The sequence below is a fragment of the Panthera pardus genome, unplaced genomic scaffold, assembly GCF_024362965.1.
Source record: "Panthera pardus isolate Hobbes unplaced genomic scaffold, ASM2436296v1 HiC_scaffold_13, whole genome shotgun sequence".
NCBI classification, from domain to species: Eukaryota; Metazoa; Chordata; class Mammalia; order Carnivora; family Felidae; genus Panthera; species Panthera pardus.
The window spans coordinates 155014573-155038025 of NW_026526688.1; the positions used below are offsets into that span (position 1 = coordinate 155014573).

Here is a 23453-nt window from a genome sequence, read left to right on the forward strand (position 1 = left end):
TCTGGTGGCTAGAATTCACATGCCATTTAGGCCAGGTCTCTCCTGGTACACATCCATAATCTTGACGTAATTACTAACACCGCCCACCTTCGCTTTCAAAAGTGTCTCTGTTTAGATAAAAATACATATCATCCTACATGTGACACACCTTTGGTAACTATTATATATTTGTTTCATTTCAATTTATTTTTTGGAGGGAGTTTATTGAAAGCAGCAAAAGAAATCATGGATAATTTATGCCCATTTTATTCTGTATATGAAAACCAACTACTCATGGGCCATTTTTTAAATTCAGATCAGAAGCTGGAGGGTCCTAATTTGATAAATTTGTTATCACAATGTTACACATTTGAAAATAACACGGGGCATACCCCAGGGAAGAAAGGATTAAGACATAACAATATTAGGTGCAGCTGAATTGCATAATCAGGACTGCACATATAAATACAGGAAAGGAAATGCAGGAAGGAGAATTCTAAACTATTGAAATACAGAGAAGCTGAACTAAATAATATCAATTAAGGCATGAAACAATTCTTCAAAAATGAATCCTAAATATTTTGGGTCTTTCTGCCATGAACCATGTTTATGTCTTCAATTTTAAGAGCTAAACTATTAAATATTAATAGCCATGAAAATTAATCAGACACATTCTTACTCATAAATGACTTTATGAAACCTAATAAAGGTTTTAAAATAGTCTTTAGGGTGTAGTCCAAAATAGTATATACAGCATATTGTACTTTGCTTATTAATTATATATTCGCACATGTCTGCACAGATAGAATTTATTATTTCAGAAGGTGAAGGGTAACACATGGGCCTATATTTCTCTGGGAATACTGATGAGTAAATTTTAATTAATCTCAACATTAAACAGTTTGGAACTCAGATATCTTTTTCCATGTAAAATTGGCAAATGGACTAACCAATAAGAAATTGTTGGCAATGATTTCCCTGCCTTATCCCTGCTGTGACTTCCTCTATGCAGTTAATAGCTTCACAGTTGATAAGGCTTATCTACATAAACACAAACAAATAAGCATTATCATACATTCTAACAGAATGCTAAACTGTAAAAAAACCAAAAGAAACAATTTTAGCGTGCACGCACACACACACACACACACACACACACACACACACACACACACACACATTATTACCTGTCACCTTAATCTTAAGAAATTCCAAATAAATTCACAGATAGTCAGTGAAATATTAATTTTCCCAAAAAGATAATAACGTTGTTTCAAAAACACTCTCACATGATTGAGCTGATTGGATGCCACTAGCAATACCCTCAGGTGCATTTCTAATCTCATACCTTTATGCTGTCGTATATATCAATCATATAGAACATTCCCAATTAATAGTATAAATAAAAGGCACGATAAATTCCATATACCTATGACCTTGTAGTGTTTCCCATAAAAGACTATGCCCATAAAAATAAAACAGTCACATGTTTAAAAGATGAAACTAATGGATGAAAAGTTCACCTCTTTCTCACTCATACAATCTCCTTGTTCACATGAGGTAAAGTATGTGAAAAGGCCAGAAAAAGCATGAAATAAATAAAAGAATAGCTAAGTAACAAATCTCGGGTGTCTGGTGCCTGAATAAGTCATATTTTGAAAGTCACGGTTATATTTCTATATTTTTCAACTATGAAAAATCAAAGATCATTTGCCCTGGTTCATTTGATTTACTTAAGCAACATCTTCTCAAATTACAAATAAGTGAAAGCATACCATTTCTAATGACATCATGTCTGAGGGAAAACAATTTCTAATATGGCTATAATAATTTATTACTTTACTATCTGGCTCTGACCAAATGCAATTATGAGGACCTAGTTTTGACAGGACTCCAGTATGTGCTGCAAAGTTATACCCCGATGGTCTCCACCTCCTCCTTCCACCACCACTATCCAAAATAACCCTGGAGTATAACTACATGCTCTGATTTTCAAAGTAAACTGAAACAAATTCTGAGATTGTCCATTGAACTTGAGAGATTGCTTATACTAATTAAGACCCCTGAATGGCTGAACTGCACTTTAAGTTAAAAAATTAAATGGAGCCCCATTCATTGACTTCTTAAAGTAACCATCATTCATAATAATTCATATTTTTATCCTCAGATTCAGTAAATTACAGTAATATTAGAAGTAAAATACAAGTTGAATCTCTTCTTCAAATTTAACTTGTTTGAACTACAATGCATTCTTTAAATGGTGCAAATTTAAGAATTTAAGAGATTTTCATAAAAATCCAATTTCTGGCTTCTTGTTAATAATAATTTAAAAAAAAAAAATCTAACTGCACATGGATAGCACTCCAACATAGCAAACGTTCTAAACAGTGCACATATCTTCAGTTTCACACAATTCTTATCATTAGTCCCCCTAAAGCCATCAGAATTTATCTTTATACTTCAATATATAAATAAATAAACACAAATTGAATGAGTTTGCAAAATGCTGTTTTCCCTTCTACATTTCTAATATTTGCCTCAGTTTTTGTGTGATTGTTTTGGAATTTTTGTGTTTTCTTTCTCAGTTTATTTTATAATGCTGTCTGTACTTACATGTTTTTCTATTTCTCTGTATATACGTTTGAAATTGTCTACAGCATTTCACATTAAGTTAATGGGAACAATGTGTTGTTAACTTGGTCAATGAAAGAACGAATAGCATCATTAAGCGGTTTGTGTCTGTCATGTTCAAGGACACCATCATGGCGGGATCCGAAGGAGCAAAGAGACAAGATCAAAAAGGCAAAGCTGTGTGTACACTGAGGGATCCAGTTGTAAAGGCTATATGGGTACTTAATCCCTTTTCATGTAGGCCTGTTCTCCTGTGGTAGTACCATCATCTATTTTCCTAAGACAGAACCTTGAGATTTATCTTTTCATTTATTTCTTCTCTCACCCTCCGCTTCCAATTAATGATGGATTTCTCTGGACTCAGTCTTTCTCCATTCATTCCACAATTGCCAAGAACAGTCTCATATCTGGACAATTTGTTACATGTTTCTAACTGGTCCTCAGGCCTGCATTCTTTTTGCCCTTCAAATCTATCCTCATTATGCACCTAGACACAAATTTTTCTAACGCAGGAGTTTATTTCACTTCTTCACTTAAAATCTTTCAGTGGTGCCTCTTCAAGCTTGTTATGGACAGACCTGTATCCCTACCAATTCATGTGCAGGCGCCAATCTCCAATGTATATGGATTTGGATTTTTTTTTTTTAATTTTTTTTTTTAACGTTTATTTATTTTTGAGACAGAGAGAGACAGAGCATGAACGGGGGAGGGTCACAGAGAGAGGGAGACACAGAATCTGAAACAGGCTCCAGGCTCTGAGCTGTCAGCACAGAGCCCGACGTGGGGCTCAAACCCACGGACCGTGAGATCATGACCTGAGCCGAAGTTGGACGCTTAACCAACCGAGCCACCCAGGCGCCCCTATGGATTTGGATTTTAAAGAAGTAATTAAGATTAAATGATGTCAGAGGGGACAGCCCTAATCCAATAGAACAAGTGTCCTTATAAGAAGAGGAAGAGACCCCTGGGATGCACATGCACGGTGGTAAGGCCATGTGAGGATGCACAGAAGCCATCTGAAAGCCAAGGACAGAGGCCTCAGGAGAAAGCCAACCTCCCAACACTTGGATCTTGGACTTCTAACTTCCAGAACTACGAGAAAATAAATTTCTGTCGTTTAAGTCGCCCAGTCTGTGGAATTTTGTTATGGCAGCCCTAGCAAGTGATTAAAGTCATTATAAAATCTAATACTCTGAAAATAATGGTCAAGGCCATTATTTGCCTCTATATGCCTCATCTTTTACTACACTCTGATTTATACTTTAACTTCCAGTGTCACTGAACAGCATCTATGCAATTCCATACTTCTCCCCATGTCCATGCTAGCCCCTTAGCCTCCAATGTCCTTCTGATGCCTGTCTCCTATACACCCTAAGACTTAGCTCAGATTTCATCCTCTGTGTTTCCCAGTACACCTCAGGCTACCCTAGGACCCCTGATTTTAGTCCTTAAGTTATCCACATCACTCTCACTGCATCGGCCCCATTGAGTCGATGTAATTGTTTATGCAACCCTCCCCCCAACTCCCATTAAGCACCCTTATAGTGAGGAACTCTTTTCGTCATGTTAAAGTTCCTGGCATTTAGCATGATTCCTGACCCAGCAGCCTATGTGGAAGCATCTTTAGTAATAGCTTATCTCTATTGTTAATTTGAGTCAATTTGTGCTATCAAGCCTGGACTTGCTCAGCATCAGTTTTCAATACTCATTTCACATACATAAGCTCTTAATAAATGTCTATGCAACACAGAAACTCTGGATATTTGTCAGATGTTTGAAAAATGAAACTTGAACTTTTTAAAGCAAAGTGATTTTATTGACAAAACAAAACAATAGCCTTTAGGTTTTTCTTACTTTCAGTTTGAAATCAAGGATCCTAAACTATTCATAATTTAACTGTATCTCCAGACTACAAGTAGCACTACATGTCCATCACAGTGTTAATACAGAATATGTAATTACTAAACAGAGTGCACATTCTTGCATTTATGATGACCTATTCAAGTGGAGTAGCTTGATGCTTCTAAGACGTAGCACCACATTACCTATTCAGTATTGTTGCAGATACTCAGTTGCTACTGTTATTTCTGAGTAAAGGTCAAGTTCTCTCTCACAAAACATAATAGTCTTCTTCACCCAATACATACACATAAAAGGTGAAAAAAGATTACTTTTTGAAGATCGAAATTCTGCAAAATGTACTTCCTTCTTTTCTTTTCTCTGTTTTATTTTTTCCTCCACTTTGGTGGATACTTTGTCCTTTATGTTTTACAACCAAAGCATGTTGCCATAACAGATCACAGTTAAGGCAAAAGAATAAGGAAAATCTAGACAAAAATCCTATTCAGGTGGTAGGAGGAACTGAAATGCCTTCAATAAACTACAGTCTTTTGACCCAATCTTCTGTGAACATCTGGTTACCCAAGTAACAGATAATCCAGGTAACTGCACTTTGGTTTGGTAGGTATCATTTTACCTTTATGATAAATGTAAACCCTGCAGGTTGTTTACTTCAGCCTGACATCAAAGTGATTTAAAATCCCTTAGAGGGGAAATGGCAAATGGTGAAGGATGACAAGCAGAAGACTGGCTCTTGTGGACACTAGTCCCAGGCCAGACACACACAGCAAACGGAAGCTGCCTCTCTGGTCCTGCCCTATATATAGCACTCTTTTCTATCCTCTCCTTAGTGTGAAGAAACCCACATGACCTTTCTCCCTTTCTGGCTTAGAACCTTGGCCAGATACCAAGGCTGACACCTTGGAGGTAGATACTCAGTAACATTCTTTTAGGACCAGAGCTTTGGATAGAAACATGTTTTTCTTTCCTCTAATATCTGACTCTCTACTTTCTTGTCTTTTCATGATGAAACAAGTTTAAAGGCTTCCAAAAAATGGAATAATTGGGGCATCTGGGTGGCTCAATCGGTTAAGCACCCAACTCTTGGTATCGGGTCAGGCCATGATCTCACAGTTAGTAAGTTTGAGACCCGCATCGGGCTCTGTGTTGATGGCATAGAGCCTGCTTGAGATTCTCTCTCTCCCTCTTTCTCTCTGTCTCTCCCCTGTGCTCTTTCTCTCAAACTAAATAAACTTAAAAAAATGGAATTAACTTTTAATTTCCATTTTAGTGCATGGTAGTTTGTTCCTATAATGAAAATGTTCTATTTTTTTGTAGATTAATAGACCTCATGTGTTTATAATATTAACTTACAATTTTTTAATTCATAGTTAAATAGTAAATAATTTTAATGTGATAATTACTGTTAATAGCAATATATGTATATATGTGTGTGTATATAGGTGTATGTATATATTATATATATATATATATATATATATATATATACATATACTTTTTCTGTTAGAAATGAATCATACCATGTGCTGTGGGATATCTAACAATGGTTCATTTACTAGGTGTAAACAAAAGATGTTAGGACTCTGTAAAACTGCAGCAATTACTTCTATAGTAGAACATATGGAATTGTTTCATCGAGTTTCAAAGTGCAATTTGAACTAGAGGAAGGGGAAGAAAGGATCATTTGAGATTTTACATTGTTTTAAGACTTTTTTTGTGCTGTCACATAATATGCAATTTCAACAGCTGAAAAAATTCAGAATAGAATTCATGGTTATTTCATTCCGATGAGCAAACTATGATGATATTTCTCTTTTTAACTTTTTGGACACTTTATTTCAGAGGGAAAATACCATTGATTAAAACATTAAGTAATTTTAAAAGCTGTGTTGTTATAAAGTCTGGTCCATGATCCCACACCCAGTTTCTTTCATTAGCTTGACCTCCACAACCTGAAGTGGAGGTTCAACACAGCAGGTTGCAACACAGCAGGTGCAACACAGACACGTGTCCAGGTCTCAGCTCAGAAGCACTGGCTCATGTTCAGGGGAGAGTACCAGCCCAAAGCTTCCATGTTAGTCTCCACAGACCAGTGATGGAAAGAGAGGGGAAATTTGCAAAAGACTGAGATTCCACCTTGTAACAAAACTAAACTTGAAATTTAAATTTAATTAGTACCAAACATTTCTTCTTTCCTGCAGAATCTCTGTCAGATGGTGGAGCATCCAACACTCTAATTGCTGCAAGACTAAAACTAAGGCACTGGTTTTCTTTCTTTCAATGCTGAAATACTAACGTGGGGAAAATGTTTGCCTTCTTTTATTAGTTTGGTTTGGTTTTTGTGGGGGGAACTGGTACTGAAGAGACCTCAAACACTCTGAGGGTCTGAGGCTTCCATTGGCATTGTTATTTGTAGTAAAAGGTAAACCATTTTGTGATATTCTGTTTAAAACACTGACTTGCCTTTGGAGTACGGGATGGAGAATTTTCATGATCTCTCCAGCATCTATTTATCTCATTTTCTGTCAAGAACATACAGATTTCCTTTTGGTAACCATTCTTCCTTTATTTTTAGGAATGTGCTTTGCCTGGGATTAGAATCATGCTTAGCCATGGTGCCATTAAACTGAATGCCAGAAGGAAAAAGGGCGGGGGGGGGGGGGGCGGTAACTAAGAGGAAAGGGAGTAAGTTTGGGTTTTCAAAGAGCTTCTGTTTCTTGTTAATTTTTTCTTTCTGAAAAGATTCTGAATGCTGAGAGATGGGTACACTATTCCCAGATCCATGAGCTTATGTAAAAGAGCCTACTTAAATAATTTTTTCTCTAGTCTTATGGAGGAGGGTCTTCGCAAGGAGAATTCTGATCCTATTTAGGCTTTGTGGCTTGTTAGCCTACACATTGTCCAGCTATACTAGAAAATGTGTGGTAATATATATTTCGAGAGAACCCTAAAGTTTTCTAAACTCCTAGACTGGGTTGTCCAAGAAGCATCTCCTTGCAAGAGTACTTCTTATCATTTTTACTAGTAGCACACTTTGTATTCAAACCCTTGTAACACTTAATAGTTTCTGTTCCACAATTTGACCTGCTGGGTTTTAAATGCAGTTGGCTTCCCACTGTGCCTGTTATTTCATTAAAAGGAATATGTTGGAGTGGTTACAATGCCTATAATCTCTCCTAAAATTCTCTGTTAATTACTAATGTAAACAGTATGTGGGTAACTGTTCCTTATGTGGTCTATCAAGATGTTTTCAACAACACTGGCAGAATGGCATGATACTGGTGAGACAAAATTCACAAGGATAAGACCTCCTTTTCTCTAAAAACCTATGAAGGTTATTGTTTGGGACCTATCTTTAAGAAAACAGAGAAAATTTATAAAATTTGATTATTCAATCTCGAACCTAAAGGAATGATCTGTGGAGACACTTCCAAGCCACATTCTTACCAATCTAGTGACATTTTCACAGCTCAAAACACAGCCTCTTGCTGCTGTGTAGATGAACTCCTAAGTGTAAGGCAAACACTCTGGAGAGACGCTAATAGCCCTGGTTATGTGTGTAATCTACAGGATGATGCCTAGCATTGTTATTTCTACTAAAGGGTGAACCCTGTTGCGATGTTTCAAATACAATACCAAATTATCTTTGGATGAGGGAATGGAGAGTTTTGATTATCTCCCCAACAACCATTTCTCTCATTTTCTGCCAAGAACATAACAGATGTACCTTGGATGAGCATTCTTTCCTCATTTTTAGGCATGTGTTTTGCCTGAGACTGGAATCATTCATAGGTCCAAAGACAATTTTAAAGTAAGACGGTGATGACATTCTTACTTAGGACTATGAAGCCGAAGAAGTGGGGTGGAAAAGACAGACTGCACATACGAGAGACATGAGACCTGAGGTCCCAGGAGTTAAAGAAATGAGAGCGCCCCAATAAAAACTTGTTTGACTTTCAAAGGTAAACTTAATGTGCTTCATGGATTTTCCCAGAATCAGAACTTTTTACCCATAAGTCATAAAATAAAAGAATTAAAAATAAGTAGAGCAAGAAAAATATTTACACATGTAAATACATCATGACACCTATCTTTATAATATAAAACTGATGTATTGTTGAAGTCATACTGGGGAGATTTTTTCTGAGACAGGAATTCTTTAAACACTTCTCTTTCGACCTACACAGGAAAACAAACATCAAAATCCAGAATGGCACCTCTTATTCAACAATAGAGAATAATGGAAAACCACGTATCTCCAGGAATAGTAAATAAAAACCACATTAGCACAGTGCTGCTACACATGTGGAAAAACATAGATTTTACTATCTTCATTATGAGTCTTCCAGGTAAGTAGTTTACTTCTAAACTGTTCAGTGAGACAACATGTAGTAAGACGCAGGGCTTGGGTTTCAAACCAAAGTCTACTGCAAAGATTTTAAAGTGTATGCACCAAACAGATAAGATGAGGCATAAATATCTGAAGAATAGGGGGTATTTACTAAACATCCTCACAAAACCAGAACAATTTTGGAGCTCCAAAAGACGTTGTTTTTCTTAAATAGCGTCTAGACAATTGTTGAATATTCCCTTTCCAATGTGTTTCCTGTTATAATTAGAAAAACATATTTTTAAATTGTAAAGTCTAATGATTTCAGCTAAGTTTTCTATATTGCCAACGAATAAGAATATTTTATAATATCAAATACCAATTATTCTGCTTTCCAAAGAAACTAGTTCTGAAAACATATTTATATAATTAAAATAAAAGCACAGGGTCACATTTAACCTTGGATCACTTTGCCTGTGTGAGCATCAATACTGTCAATAGTAAAATAATTGTGTACGCTCTTCCTAACAAAAATATAAATATTTTCAAACATAAGAATAAAATAAATGGATCAGAAACATATTCCTTTACTTCTTAATAAATGAGAGAAAAAGTAAACCTGATATCTTAAACCATGAGATAATAATTTAACTATTTGATTCCAGGGTAAATATATGGTATTTTTTCTTGAAATTCATCCGCATCTTAGCAATACACATCATAAATACCCTATACATTTATATCTCAGAAGTTGTGTCGTGTGTGTGTGTGTGTGTGTGTGTGTGTGTGTGTACGTGCGCGTGCGTGTGTGTACGTGCGCGTGCGTGTGCGCATGCGCGCATTGGCACAAGCATGTCGGCAGGCTCGGCCTACTACTTTCAGAGTTGCCCCTTTTAAGGATACACTGAGCTCATGCCATCCCCATCAAAACAACATTTTCTTCAATTATTTTCTGCAAGAAATTGTGACACAACAGAGTAAAAGAATCTAGGAGATAAGATTTTATGCTGCAGCTTCGTTTTATCATTTTCTGCTGACATGCTTTTGTAATACAATTACAGCGATCCCATATGCATCCAACCACATCGCAGGAAGGATTACCTTTTCCTTTGTGTGCACTAACGTGTAACACTTTTGATATGTGTTTGCACCTCACAACGTTCACTGAGACACATTTTTGGTTAGTTTGCAGAAGGAGGCTCATATCTCATTCCAATATCCATGTGAGCTTGTCCTGCTCTTATTAATTTATTCCTTTCCACTTCCATGACTTTCATTGAAATATTATACCACACATAATGTTTGTTGTTATAGTTGCAGATTTTTTTTTTTTTATGTCACAGCAGGGAAATGCTATTGGAGGAAATAATTAAATGTAAAGTCATTTGAAGGACTCTACATTTTCTTTAGAAATGAAGTTGGAAAGTAATTCAGAAGCCTATCTCCTCAGGCAAGGATGATATACTTGAATTCCTTGGAAAGGTGAAAGGCCTTTTATTAGGACAAATTTTGCAGAGACTAATTTGTGAAAAAGGAGTACATTTTTCTGACCCTAATTTCTAAAATACCTACAGAGAAATAATTCCCACATTCTAGAAGGTTGTAAGTGATGAAACTGGTCATAGGTATTTTTATACCATAATGAAAAGAAAAATATTTGTGGTCTGGGTAGAGAAATATAATAGAGTTTAGTATATAAGTTAAAATACATAGATATAAACATATATCAGAAGTACACAGGTAACATGCCTGAAGGATGTGTTGCCTACGGCCAGGCTTTGGTGGGTTTCACAAGTATAATTCTAAAAAGAAAATAAAAATTCCTATTATTATGAAACAAGTCAATGCTACCAAAATAGGAAATAATATTAGAATATTATGTTTGATAAGATGCTCATATTGATAGAGACCTGTCATGAATCTTTTACAAAGCATTAATATACTATATTTGATAAGTAAATTCAAATCTTCAGAAGTAGATTAATTAAATGTAAAATATCCAGACTTGTTTAGATGATCAGTGGTAAAGGTTGGGAACCTCAAAGTGTATCTGAATAAATTAACAATATCAATAATTTTAACTGAAAAGGTTCTCCTCATTTCAATTATCTACTCACCTTCAAACCCATAGCCATCTAGTTTCCTCCTTGTGTAACACCCATTGCTTCTTGCCTTTTTTATTACTTCTGAAGTATGTTTTCCTCTTTTTATTGCAATCTTCCTGTAGACTTCTATTCATTTTGAAACATTTACTTCCTCGATACACAAATAAGTCTAAGAAATAGCTCCAAATGTTTATTTTCATAAGGTTGATGGTACTAACAGTTATGGGTAATAGCATTTTGGAAAGACTTCAAGTCTTTTCATGCCAAAACACACATACATATATTTATCTATCGAAATTACTCCATACACATGAAAAACATATTTTGCTTTTGCCATTTGGTAAACTTAATCACAAATAAATATATTTCTGATATACATGTGATAAGGTAAATATCTAGTTTTATGGAAACCATCAATTAATGCAATTTTTCACATTAACAAATATTAGGGATTTAGTTATTATGCAACAACTTGGGAAATAACATTTCTCTCAGAGTTAAAGTACTCTCACATCAGCACATAACAGGAAGATTCACAATGTATTACCAAGAATGATTTACTAACTATATTTTTTGTAGTTTTTTTCACATTTAGCTGTATTTGATAATATTCTTAATAGTAAAGAAACAATGAATCAACTAAAGCTTATGGCCAGTAGAATATTCGTGGAGGCAAATTTAGCAATATTTTTAGCATAACTGAATTTTTAGAGGATATGAAAAATAAAACAAAAATATTAAACAGGCATACACTGATTATATAACAAAACAAACTAACTATAGTGTAGTAAAAATAAAGATCCGATTTCATCTTTATGACTTATTAGCAAAAGCTTTGTAAACATTTATGCCATCTAAAATCTCATTATACAAAACATTGGAAATTTTAAAGCATTCTGTTCCTTATATTCAAGTTTAATTAAGAAAGGCTGGCATGATACATTTTCTCATTTGCAAGTATTTCAAAGTACTCATGTAATGTATTTAGTTTTCTAACTCATGAGCCTGCCCTCTTCCATAGTTTATATATGAAGTGACATTCATTTTCCTTTATTTTCATGAACCATACAAATTTCTATTTAATACCCATTATAAACAATATGTACATTTTTACTGAAGTATTGCTATAGATAATTGTGTCACCATGAAATCCAAAATGTTAAAAACAAAATCTTATCTCACAGATTTTTTTTAACTGAACATTTTCATTACAAGTACTTAAGTGTTTTTGCCTGAAAATTTATCCTAAGGCAGAAAATAAATAAATGCCACATGATTTAATAAGTTCCATGCCATGTTTTCATTATTTGGATGTGTAAAAGATAACCAACCTCTAATAGCATATGTGTGTGTGTGGGATGAACATGCACGTGTGCGTGCGCGCACACACACACACAAACACGCACACACATGTATATTTTCTTTTCAGTTCTAGCGACTGGTTCACAACTGTTTTTTCATTTAGTCTATTTTATTAAAAATAGTACACATTTTATTTATTTAACTTTTTTATGTTTATTTATTTTGAGAGAGAGTGGTATGAGTGGGAGGGGGCGGGGGGGGAGAGAGGTGGGGGAGAAATCTCAAGCAGTCTCCACACTCAGCAAGAGCCCAACTCAGTACTTGATCTCACAAACCATGAGATCATGACCCTAAGCCAACATCAAAAAATGGATACTTAACCCACTGAGCCACCAAGGCACCCAAAAATAGTGCACATTTTAGACAAAGCACAGAAGGTGATGGATTGCAATATTTATCCTGAATTTTGGAGCTGGATTGCCTAGGTTAAAAAAGACAGCTTTATAGGAAACTATGTACCTTTTGGATGTTAATTAAACTCTCTATGCCTTAGTTCTTCCATCAGTGAAGAAGACAACAGTATCCATTTCACAGGAGTGAGGGAAGAACTAAATTGGTCAATTCACAGACAGTGCTTAGAACATTGTCTGGCTTATAGGAACTTCTCAAAACATCTCGCTTTATATTTTTATAGCTAGAAATATTTAGCATTGGTAATACAATCAGCTCTGTTCTATCAATGCTTGTTTTTCCAAGAAGCACTACATTACCTAAAACACTTTATAAGCACAATTGATTCAAATAAAAAAGAGGTTTAGAGTCTGGAGGATTTCAGATTCACAATTATTAAATTATTTCTACCCAAGACTTTAATAAAAAATGTGTGTACAGCTGTAATTGGATATTAATAAAACCAGAGTCAAACCAATTCCAAAGTTTGATTGAATGTTTGCATGAGAGAAAATGAGTTTCTTTTCTTATCATCATGATCATGATCAAGAGCACAGTTCTTAACTTTTTTTGATACTTTATCATTTTATCACCCTTGCGACAATAAACAAAGCCTCAAATCTCTCAAGCAAGACAGTACATTGGCTTAAAATAAATTCGTCATCAAGAAAATTTCTATGTGCTTTAACTACCTCACTGGTACAATAGGAATGATAATAATGGTTATCTCTTAGTGTTACGGGGAAATATTAATGAACTAATGAAAGGTAAATTCTTTACCAGAGTTCATGGCAAATACAAAGCACACAATAAAAGTAAATAAGTATCATTATCACCAGTAACAAGTGAATGTATTTCCTATTTATACAAGCACATCATACCCTGAATATTAAAACTACAGCTAAAGGTAAAATTCCTGAATAATCAGCAGACAAGGAAAGGATATTTTCCTAAAAATCTAACCCAATGGCTATATCGATCAATTTTGTAAGGTTGGCTTCTTATTAAAACTTTACTCTTCTTTAACCAACAGATTAATTGAATTTATAAATTGTGGATGGATTTGAAACTTTCACTGGCTTCTTCTGATGTACTGAGAAATGAAAAGAATTTTTCTGATAACAAAAATTATTTTTAGAATCTTCGAAGAAGAAAAAAAACAGTAAAAAAAAAAATCATGGGCTACATACCCAAAGAGAGCAGCCATGCTTACGCCATTGTATAGTAAATAATTTTAGGTAACTTTTTAAACTCCATGTTCCTCAGTCTCTTCATCAGGAAAATGAAACCTAGAAGGTAGTCAAAATACTTGGAGACTCACTCCCTCAGTAGCCTCAGCAATCTTTAAAATTACTAATGACAGAGCAACTGAAGTATCATACTGAATGGCTGCTAAATATCACTACCACTTAGTTTTCTCCAGAGTCCTGCGGTATCCAATAAATCAGTGACAGAATTTATGTTCATAATCTGCTTCGTTCTTTTCCTTATAAACTTAAGCTATACTAAAGATAATTACTAGAGTGTTTATACCCTATATACTCTCCTTTTCAGAAACTTATCCTTTTTTCCATGGTGATATCTTCTAAATATTTTCCACAAGATGTCAAGTTCTTCAGACTGACCACAAAGTGTAAAAATAACTAAAGAGCTGGAGGCGGGGAAACAATTAAGGTGCTCATTCAGTATATATATTTAAAAAATATTATACTTTATAAATCAAATATACAACAGAAATATAGTCAATAATATTGTAATGACTTTGGTAGCAGATGGTTCATCCACTTATCGTGGTGAGCATTTCATAATGTATAGGATGATTGAATAATGATGTGGTACACCTGGGAACTAACATAATATTATATGTCAACTATACTTCAATATAAATAATAATTAGCTCATGAGGGGTGCCTGGGTGGCTTAGTAGGTTAAGTATCTGGCTCTTGACTTCTGCTCAGGTCACGATCTGACGGTTTGTGAGTTTGAGCCCTGTGTCAGGCTCTGTGCTGACAGTGCGGATCCTGTTTGGGATTCTCTCTCTCCCTCTCTCTCTCTCTCTGTCCTTGCTACACTCGCTCTCACTCTCTTTCTCTCCCTCTCTCTCATAAATAAAGATTTAAAAAATAATAATTAGTTCATGAAAAAAACTCTAGATGATTTTAAAACAAATACATTGAGTATTATGCAATGTAAACATAATGAAGACAAAATATAACTAATTTTCAGCCATAAGTGGAAGTGAAAAAAATATTTGCTAAGTATCAATTCTCCTACCCTTTGTCACTCTTTAAATCATAGAATTATTAAGATTCTAAAAGACTATTGGTTTATATGAGTTATATTATTATGTGCCATATTAGCAATTAAAACTGAGAAATTTTTTAAAGTACATTATTGCTACTGTCTTTATCCCTGCTAAGATGGGATCAGTTTCACCTACCACTGCTTTGGCATGATGTCTAATACAATAAAAAAGGCAAATAATAAGTCAGTATTGTTATGAAAATAGTTTTGGCCCTCCAGAAATCCCTGCAAAGAGCTCAGGAATTCCAAATTTCCATGAACCACACTTTGGGAATGACTGCACAAAGGGTTAACATTCCCCATGGCCAGTAACAGACAGACAACATAACTCCCTTTAGCTTTTATCTTAACCAATCCTGAGATATTTTCATCATTTACTAAACTCTTAAATTTCAAACACAATTCATTCAAATTTCATAACATAATTTCATTCAAAATTAAATGTGAATAGCAAGAAGTACTAGAAAGCATTTTAGTAGGACATTCCCAAAATATATTCTCAGAATTGAAATAGGCTGAAATATTAAAAAGGAGGTAAATGGCTTCCAGAAAGGAATTTCCCAACTTCTCCATATTCTCTACGTTTGGGAATTGATAATTACCTTTCTTCCTTCCTTCATTTACTTTTTTTTCTTTACTAAACATGCACACAAAAAGTAATCCTTAAGGCAATGAGTTACATATTATAGTTTCTATACTCAACAGTTCTTTTTACTGCATAGAATGTGCATTCAATGGAAAAGTACCTGATATGAGGGATTATTTTTGATCTGTTATAATTCAGAAGAAAAATGCAAGATATAATGTAATAATTTGGTGAAAGGAGCAAAGGAGAATACTCAATTGAAAAACTCATGTATGTATACACAGTTATTGCAGAACATTTACTCAGTTACATACACATAAAAACTGCCACTGACATTTCTTCTTTGACTGCTAAAGAGTTCTTAACTTCACCAGGATAGAATACAACAAAAGCCAAGATCTTTTTGTAAGCTGTAAAATCCCCTGCAGTGGTACTGATATAAACTGAAATATAACTTTTTCAGAAAGGTGAGAAACAGCTTTCTCCCTCTCCCTTCTTCCCTTCCTCACTCCTTCCCTGACTTTTTTTTTTTTTTCATGTTCCTGATGTGAATATGACATGTGAAAATGTAATCTTGCTAAAATGCTGGTAGAAGATGAAAAGTAAAACCTAGATCACTCATTGAAATAGAAAAAAAAATCATCCTACTTTATATATTTAACATTTCTACTTGGTAGAAAACTCTAGAGGGTATTTGTTAAATGGCTAGATTATGATCTTTGATTCCAAGAGAATGCAGAATACAAGCAACATATTTATATCCATGCCTCCAAAAATAACTGCTATTTCTTTGATTTGTCCCCACTGAAATGCCCACTAAGTCTCACTTGATTTCAAATATTCACTTTTTAGATTGAAACATAATGCATTAAGAATAGACATATATAGAGGCACCAGGATGGCTCAGCTGCTTAAGCGTCTGATTTTGACTCAGGTCATGATCTCACTGTTGGTGAGTTCAAGCCCCACGTCAGGCTCTGTGCTGACAGCCTGGAGCCTGTTTCAGGTCTGTGTCCCACTCTCTCTGCCCCTCCCTTGCTCACACTCTGTCTCTCTCTTTCTCTCTCTTTCAAAAATAAGTAAACATTAATTTTTTTTTTAAGAATACACACACACACACACACACACACACACACACACACACACACACAAAAGAACAGACATACAGACAGAATATACCTTAGTCATTGCATGGGGTAGGAGGGAGATGGGGATTATCACATGGGCATCAGACTCTCAATGTGGTGATGGAAATATTCTAAAACTGATTTATGATGATATCGAATCACTTGGTAAAGTGGTAAATTTACTTTAAAAATCATACTCTTGAAATGAGTGAATTATACAATGTGTAAAAATGCTTCAGTAAAGTTATATATAAAAATGAATGCAAGGAATGAGAGAAGCTAGACATCAAAAATCATATACTATATGAATTCATTTACTTAAATTATAAAATGGGCAAAACTGATTTAAGTAGCAGCAAAACACAGGGATGTGGAGTATGGCTGGTGCAGAGCAGAAAGGGCCACATCGGAGGTGCTATTAATGTTCTGTGTCTTCAGCTGGTTGTTGTTTAGATGAGCTGGGTTTGTGAAAATTCATTAAGTTGTATATATTTATGATCTGTGCACTTTCCCATATGTATATTATACCTCAATAAATATACACTATGTACACATATATACCTGTTTGCAAATGCCTTTTCAATTTGAAAAGTGTAAGCAATTCTACATAAAGTAAGACTGTATACCACATACTCAAAATATGTATCCAAAGAGTTGGGATGAGCATATCATACAATATTCAAACTTCCCACATTTAGATGGAATTTATGTCCAACTATAAAGAGTAACTCCAATAGGACTTTGTATTGACAAGGGGATAGATAGCATCAAGTTAGTTTATCATCATATTATTAAGATTTCCTTTTTGTTTTTAAAGTTTATGTATTTATTTCTGAGAGAGAGACACAGCATGAGCAGGGGAGGGTCAGAGAGAGGGAGACACAGAATCTGAAGTAGGCTCCAGGCTCTGAGCTGTCAGCACAGAGCCCGACGTGGGGCTCAAACTCACGGACCGTGAGATCATGACCTGAGCCGAAGTCGGACACTTAACCGACTGAGCCACCCACACCAATAAGCTTTTGAAGCCAAGGCAGAACAGGATGGATGAAGTGTTATTGAAGGGAATCTGTTTCCTCATGTTCTTTTTTGGTGCCCAGGCACTCATATTTTATATATCTACTATCACTTTGGTCTCTTCTGGTTCCACCAATGCTGCCATCCTTCAAGGATCAGCTTAACATTCTCTCTTCAATGAACATTCCTTAATATTATCTAGCTGAAAGAGCTTTCCTTTTTTTGAACTCCTCAATAAATGTAAATGAGATAAAAATAAAATATTGAGCAAACAATCTAGCTGTTTACTTTTATCTGCCAAAGAGCTATAGTTTTGTGGGCAGGGACCATGCCCAGCTTATTTATCCACCAAACTCCAAAGCTGTCATGGTGAACTTCATGTTGTGTATTTTCAAGTGTTAGTGGAGTTAAAAATGGAAATACATCTATTAATAACTGAAGATAGCATGAAACCTCAGCTGAATTCAAAATGTAAAATTTCTGCAGTTATCAGTTGCCAACAGTCATTTTCACATTTAGATTCTAAAGCTGTATATACCATTTTTTTAAAACTCACTGAAGTGTGTAAATGTAACACAAAAAGAAACAAAAATCATTCAGAAATAAGAAAGCTTCCAAGTGGCATCACACAATTGGAGAGCAGATTTCCTTATTCATTTACATAGCATTAAACATAAAAAGTTAGTTTTAGGTAAAACCAACAGAAAGTCTGCCCTCTAGAAGCCTACAATTTACTTTAGACAAGGCAATTGTCTAGGATGTGATAATATGGGTTTATTAATGTTTAGATGCAATAAAGAAGGATGTAGATAATAGCAAGTGAGATTAGAAGTTCCAAGAAGGATAAAGAAATGTGCTCTGACAGTTTAAGAGGTCTTCTAAGTAGGATAATGAAAGAAGAGGTAAAAGCTCAGAACTTTCAGAGAGGATGAGGCAAAATGGTATAAGAAGAATCTGGCTCTCCTGGAGCAGATATCAGACTGCATAGTTTTCCTGGGGAAAAACATGGAAATCAAAATAACTAACAGTTATTGTTATAGATACATACATAAAAGTAACAATTTTGTGTATGTATTTGTTCAATGTGTATTCAAACATCTACATGAATAATATTTCATGCCTGTCCTTGCCTGTGACATCCAGCTAATTCATGAGGCTGAAGTAAGTTACAAAACCTTTTTAACAAGGTTATGCAAGGATACACAAAAACCTTTCACATTTTGTAATAATAATCCTCCAATCTAGAGACATGCTTAAAAAAGTTTAGACGCCAATATAATGCCTTTCTAGAAATTTAAATGAGAGAAAACAATAATTATCTAAGATATTTTTTAGAAAAAGTTTCCTCATAATTTTAGTTTCAAATGCATTATTTAAACTGTACATATCATTATGAATATGATACATCCATATCGTAATTAGAAATTATTAGCATTATTTAACATGCTGTCACTGGCATGACAGTGAAAGCTCATTAATTATAAAGCAGCTTAAACAGACATGGCCATCTCATCTCTCGGGAACTTGCAAGATGGAACCTAATTTCATCTATCCAAGAGTCAAAAGCATTTATTTTGGCCAAGTGTAAATGTAGTACATTTAATAGTCAAGATACAACCAAGGAACTTGCCTCCACACAAAATTAACCACAGTTATTTCAGCTGACAATTCTCACTTTGAGAAACCACCAGGGGGGCTTCCACAAATGACTCACTCAGGGTGCTTAAAGCCATTTCACTCTGCAGATTTGTCACTTTCCAGACACATCCCATCTAATTCAGCCGCTTGAGAGGATCCATTGTAACTATTTTTTTGCAATAATTATAAGATTAAGGGCTTATTTTGGGAGCCATTAATAATATCAATAAAAGGATTAAAACATTTTCAATGAAAATCATAAAGAGATCAAAGAGCTAGTGAAGTTAATGCTTCTGCTACATTGAAATCAAAAGCTAATAACCACTGAAAAGCAGAATTTCCTCCTCAACCCACACTTCAAATGGATTCAAAGAATCCATTTTTGTATGTTGTTCTGACACAAACAAATAAAATAACAATTTAGTCACAGTGCCCATTCATTCTACTCATGGAAAACCAGGCAGGACAGACCTGTTACCACCTTGCGCACGATGATAATTCAACTTTTTTAAGCAGATCATCAGAAAATTTAATTATAGTTGGAGGCATGTCAAATGTATAACAAGAAGAGATCCACAATGAGAGAGAAACACATGAAGAACCAAATGAAACCAAATGAACTTATATCAAGAGGAATCCCTAATTTAAAAATTTTATTTCTCATTAATACTCACCTTATCATGACTTAGGTTTTAGAAACAAACAAAAGCCATCAGATTTGCTCAGAGAGACCATTATCCTTCAAGTGTAATACAGATGCTTTGTTCAAAAACCTGGCATATTGTAATTTCAATTAATAACCTATATAACAGTAATTTATAGAAAATAAGACAGTGATTCTACCAATTTATTAATCACACACATAGATATCAGAATTTTAAGCATCGAGAAGACAAAAGGTTAAAGTCATTGATTTTGTTTTTATGTACTTAAATTTGTTTATTTTTACATATGTTATGATTTCCCCTATATTTTAAGAACACTTGAAATAATAGAAGTGTCTAAATAGAAAAATTATGAAAAAAATTCACTAGATAGGTCATTTGATTAATTATTTAAAAATTACTTTGTGAGCATATAGTCAGAAAGTATGAATGCTTATAGTAAATTAATGACTTCACTAATTTCTGAGAAATCATAGTAATAGTGAACAACTATTTGTAAGATATGTAATATTTAGCCAATTTATCAAGAAATTTTAGTATAATTTAAACCTTTTACAGTATGGATTCCTATTGAACAGTCTCTGCAGAATTGAAGACCTTCTTTTCCTTTTCCAGTGATATCGTATGATACCTTAACTTACCTTATTTGAATATGGTAATATTTTGATTAGTTTAAGTGAATTACGTAAACTAAATAATAAAGAAATAATTTTTCATTGTTTTCAAGGCCAAAAAAATCATGAATCAATAGTCTTTTGCTACATTTTGATTAATGGCTATAAAAATTGCTTATTAATTTTTATTCTTTTTCCTACACTGAAAGGAAATATTTATTAGCATTAAAATAATTTTTCTGTAGCTTCTAAAGAAAATTACATAAAAGTCTGTTTTTGAAAACTGTGAAAAATAAATTTAGTTTCTCATCTAATCAGCCCAGTTCCAAAGCACTCAGAGTAGACCAGGCAACATAATAACTAATCTAATAAATTTTAATAACGTCCAAATGCCATTTGCAATTTCTAATACTAGCATTTCAGTAATATGGGGAACTAATTTGATATGGAAAAAGTAGTTCAAATGATTCTAAAACACACATACTATTTGTGTTCTTACTTAAGGTCAATAGGTCACACAGATGCAGGCTGAGAGCTTACATTAAATGTGTCCAAGAAAAAGATTATTAGAAGTATCATACCTTTGGGACATAATCTTATAGGCATCTGGCAGATAGCATCGTATATTCTCCATCTGAGCAGGGTCAGAGTCACAAATTTTGTCATCAGTCCTCCCATAGTTGGCACTTTCTATCATGATGACATCTGTTCCTGGACAGCGGAGCTCAATGGGGTAGCTCTCACAGGAGAGCTCTCTGCGGACCACAGCCATCGGAATTGGGGCACGGCTGAAAGCTACAGGAAGGAGGAAGAAGAAATGTAAGTCGTCTTTATTATGCACAAAGGAGAAGTACACGTGTTTGCCTATCCAGTGTTTGAGATAAAGTAACACCAAAAAACACAAACCGGGCGCAATTAACAATTTTAACTAAAATAGAGTATTTCTCACTTCAATAACTTTACAGGATTTTTAAAAATCTAAGAATAACAGATATTTCTTAAAAATACTATCTAATACAGTTTTCGTATACATGGGGAAAAAAACCCTCTGGATTTTCTAAAATTTTGGCTGTTATATGAAATAAAGACTATAAAGAAATATTACCCCCCTCTCCCCCACTCAAAAATATTATCCAGTTTGTAGAGAAAGATTCTCAGGTAAATCTCAGGGGTATCATGCATGTGTTTTTTTTTATCTTATAGAAAGTATTACCCCAAAATTGCATTTTTGTTGAGTCATATCGTCTTAAGTATTCTATTTCAACTTCAAAACAGTTTTCATTTTTCAGTAATAATTAACATAATCAGTGCACTTTATGATTTAATTGTAGGGATAATAAGTGTTCTACAAGAAAATAGAGATTTGTATGGAGAAAAAATAAATTTTCCTTCAGCTCCCTCCACACACTTTCCCCAGCCCCCACCACCACTGTCAAGAGATAACCAGTTAGAACTGTGATGACTCTCTTACTGAATTTTCTACAGAAAAAACAAATAGACATTGTATGGTTCCTCCTACTCCTTTTTACATTTTATTCAGGTATAGCACACTACACATGTTGTCTGATACCTTTATCTATTTATTAATTTAATGGATATCTCTTTTCATCTGTGTATTGTAGCCCTCAGTTTTAATGGCTGCATTATATATATCTATAAACATTATACAATTGATCTTATATTGATGGGCATTTGGGAATGTCCGAGTGTTTTAGTCATAATACTGCAAAAAAGCATAAACATATCTGTATACCTTAGCTATAGTATTTTAGAAAAAAATATAGTTATCCCAATATATTTTATGGTATATTTTTATACCATAAATGAAATTGGTGGATCAAGTGGGAAATACATTTCAAGTTTGGCAAATGTCAACAACTAGATATCCAAAAAACTTAATAAATATGTACAGCTCTACCAGGATCACTTTTCATTTCAAAATTACATATTACCAATTCCCTTAAATTTTGCCAATGCGGTAGACAAAGAATGATACAGTGTCCTTTTTAAATTTTTTCAGTATTCTATTTGTACAATGAAACATATTTTCATATGTTTATCAACCCTTCATATTCCTTTTATTTATGAATTGTTTGCTGATATTTATACATGGTTTGCTATTGTAAAAGTTCTTTTTATAGCAAGAAAATTTTAAAAATATCCTTCATATTGGTGGCAAATATGTTCTTTTAGTTTGTTGTTTGATTTTAGATGTTTGCTGAACATATATATTTCATCTTTATACAGGGAGTTTCCCATCTTTTCATGTCAAGTTTAAGTTTCCCACTCCCAGATTGTGAACATAATTAGTATATTATTGGAAGAAAGTCAAATGTTTAATTGTAATAACTCAGGTTTTCTTTTAAAAGCATAGAATTGAAATTCTCAATTGTTTACCAACTAATAAGTTGATTTCTACATAAAAGAATTAATTATGGAGATAAATGGGAAGTATAGATATGCATTAATATTTTATTAATTCACTAATGTGTACATATATAAAAATATGTATTTAAATAAATATATGCAACTTTTCTTGTGGCTCTCTTACTAAGCACGAAATGTGAAAGGAAAGGAAGGGAGGAGAGGAACAAGGAAGTGAAAATAGAGTAGAGGTGGGTAAGAGAGAAATTTTATTCTATAAATATTTTCACTTGAAACTTAGAGGAAATACTTGTTTTTTGTGAAACCATAACTATTATTTCAAAATTGAGAATGAAATTAGTTTTTACCTCATTTCTATAATGTTTTGGAAAAGCTATAACTGTACCATACACCCCATGCATAACTTGTGAGCAGGTCACTTAAAGTTCTCAAGAAGCACACACAGGTAATTCCATTCTGGTTG

The 23453-nt window shown here is 34.0% G+C and overlaps 1 protein-coding gene across 33 annotated transcripts in view; it reads right to left on the reverse strand.

The window, feature by feature from the left end:
• The window catches only part of ADGRL3 (adhesion G protein-coupled receptor L3), an 813483-nt gene that overhangs the window by 391612 nt on the left and 398418 nt on the right, over positions 1-23453 (reverse strand). For all 33 annotated transcript variants that reach the window (XM_053901514.1, XM_053901520.1, XM_053901521.1 and 30 more), the window contains one exon: positions 21187-21400. In XM_053901514.1, the coding sequence (XP_053757489.1) occupies positions 21187-21400 (214 nt within the window). The remainder of the gene's footprint in view (positions 1-21186; positions 21401-23453) is intronic.